Source organism: Dichomitus squalens (assembly GCF_000275845.1).
Source record: "Dichomitus squalens LYAD-421 SS1 unplaced genomic scaffold DICSQscaffold_16, whole genome shotgun sequence".
Lineage (NCBI taxonomy): Eukaryota > Fungi > Basidiomycota > Agaricomycetes > Polyporales > Polyporaceae > Dichomitus > Dichomitus squalens.
The window spans coordinates 361-3213 of record NW_006766898.1 but is presented as its reverse complement, the minus strand read 5'-3'; the positions used below and the strand labels follow the sequence as shown (position 1 = coordinate 3213).

At 53.6% G+C, this 2853-nt stretch overlaps 1 protein-coding gene across 1 annotated transcript; it reads right to left on the bottom strand.

Annotated features, from left to right (window-relative positions):
• Positions 1-761: 761 nt before the first annotated feature.
• DICSQDRAFT_170482 (uncharacterized protein) lies at positions 762-1193 on the bottom strand (the record flags this gene model as incomplete). Its single annotated transcript, XM_007366095.1, has 1 exon — positions 762-1193. One exon carries the CDS (start codon positions 1191-1193, stop codon positions 762-764), a length of 432 nt encoding a protein of 143 aa, XP_007366157.1.
• Positions 1194-2853: the final 1660 nt, after the last annotated feature.

The following is a 2853-nucleotide window of genomic DNA, read 5'->3' as shown; positions in this document are numbered from 1 at the left end:
CCTCCTACGTCCTCAGTCTTACGCTATGCTCGACTTGGCGCCGATCGCTGAGCCTCGGGCCGTCGCGCCTAGTCTCCGCGACAGGGAGGACACAATCTGAAGTCCTTATATACTACAGAGAAGTGTCCATGACTAATCGAAGAGTGGTTAGTCACATGTACCATAGTGCGATGAATAATACAATGACAAAAGAATTGCGACGTATCGCACCATAGGATGAGTAAGAGATGAGTAAGACATAGACCTGTCTAGACCGTTCTGGAGTAGCACGGATTGTCCTAGACAGTACCAGAAGAGTCCGGAAGCATAGCTATAGTACACAAGCAGAGAGTCCCAAATATGGTAACATACTACATAAGCGACTACAGCTAAGCGCTAGGAGATGCATAGCCTCATATAGTCCGGACCGGATAAGTCCAAGTTCAACAGAGGGACATCCCTCCCAGATATTCCATGTGAACCCCAAATATTTGGGATGCATGAAGGGCGTGAGGGCTCCCCCTCCCCCAAATATTTACCAAATATTTGAGTATTTTCCCCCCTTCTCTCTGAGGCATGCGACGCAGCACATGGCCACACCTCCACATATTCTCCAGATATTCAGTTGAAAATATTTGGCCGCTAACGAATATCTGAGACGGTGCTTCTTCCCACGACCAGTATCTGCACTCCTCTAGATATTTGGACAAATATCTCATACTATTAGTGAGGCTCAGGTGATACAAGAGGTAATTATGCTATTGCTCGCGTTGTACTTAGCATCAAAGGGCTCCAGGCCACGCAGTAGTCGCGCATGGCTGCCAAAACAAGTCCTCCGGCTCACCCTGGCTGTTCTCGGACGGCCGCCTCCTCTCGCGCTTCGTCTTCTTGTCCTCCTCCTTCTCCTGGCGCTCCTTGTCATGGTCATGCCCGTGCAGCGTGCGCCGCTCTTGTGGCATCATCTCCTTCATGATCTTGATCGCCGCGTTGTCCCAAAGGATGCAGACCACAGAGCTGCGCGAGGAGTGCAGGGAGCGCCCCGTCCAGTCGACAGAGATGCCTGAGATGATGGACCGGCGCGGCCAAGCTTGAACGGGTTCACGGAGGTGGCGGGCACAGCCTTCTTTGCCTGCTGCTTGGTCTTTGCGCGACAGTTTTGGAACCAGACCTAGGGCACAAGGGGAGATAAGAAGTCGTTTTTGGAGACAAGTCATGTCAAGTTCTTGATCAGTGCATGGGACGCGAAAGACGAAAGGGGGGGGACACACCTGGACACTGCGAGGAGTCATGTTGAGCTCGGCAGCGAGCTTCTTGTAGAGCGACACATTGGGCTTCGTATCATACTTGTGAACGCCTTCGAGGACCTTGGGTTGAGCGCCAGTGGTGCGCTTGCGGTGCTTGACCTCGTTGGGGGTGTAGGGAAGAAAGTGCGTATACCGAACTAAGACTGGTCCATCCCCGGACAGATGTGTCCTGGAATGCAGGTCTGGCTCTAAAGGGGAGGGTGGACGTCGTGTGTGGGGTCGAGGGCGAGACGGAGGTCGATGGGTGGTGGGGCCATGGGGTAGGGATGGTGGTGGATGGAACTGGGGATGTTGTGTGAGGCAAGGTGGTAGAGAGCGGGCTGGGTTCTGTTCTTGACGCCGACGGAGGGAAGAAGGGCGATGGCCAAGTAGGAAGAGGGCGCGTGGAGAGAAGTGAGAGATGGAGCAGAGGAGAGGGAGAAATGCTGGCGGGTGCCAAGTTGTCACGTACAGCACGGTGTTCGCCTCCTCAGCCCAGCGCTTATCAGTCGTGGATTCTTAAGGAGACCCTGCCTACAGCTACTAAATATTGCGACTTGCACACATTGCAACAGTCTACCAAAAGGCAAGGTGTGTGTGGCTTGTATGTGGACGCAATTGCACTGGTCCACGCAGGGGGACAACGGTGTGAGCGGATAGGTCTGTATGCGCGCGAGAAACAATTGATCGTCTAATGTACCAATGTAACACGAGATGGGGCGACCAGCCTGAGACGCCGATGGGGCAACCGCTGCAGCCACGGAAGGCTGACCATCACCACGAACGCGCCAACTGACGCGAACGATAACGCGGGTGAGGCGGCGAGCGCGAACCCGAGCCACTCCACCCACTCTTAGAAGTAGTCCGGGTACGAGATGAAGCGGTACAGCGGCCCGTGCGGGATTGCCTAGTGCTCCAGAAGACGGCGGACGTAGCGACCATAAGGTGTGACTTAGAGAGTGAGGGCGTGTGGAGGAGCGAGATGAGCGTGCGATTTGAGGTAGTACCTCATGCAGAGGAGTGCGAACAATGTTGGAGGCTGCGTGGGCCAGAGACAAGTGGAGAGGTAAGGGTAAACCTCAAATATCTGAGATGCATGGAGGGAGCGAGGGGAGGAGGTACCCCTCCTCCCCCAAATATCTGCGTATATATTGATCTTGCACCCTGAGGCACATGATGCCGCACACGTCCAAATGTTGTTCAAATATTCACACTCAGAAGATATTTGGTAGCTCATGAATATATGAGACACTACTTCTGCAGGCGACAATTATCTGCGCCCCTCCAAATATTTGGACAGATATCTCGTACCAAAGCAGCACAATATGTTGAATCCGGGGGGCGAAGGCCTCTCCCACAGGTGGCAACAACAGCGGATAGCCTGCAACTCACCTAGAAGGGTTGGTTGATTGTAAGAGGCTTGTAAGAGCGATGAGAGGAGACGTTCGAGTGAACTGGACTGTAGATTGGGGGTACAGAGGTCCCCTATATATACTACTGTACATCTGTGGCTACATAGTACTATACAGTACCTTCCCAGGATGCACAGTCGCACAGAGAAGCTGTGCGTACACAGCGAAGCTGTGTGTGT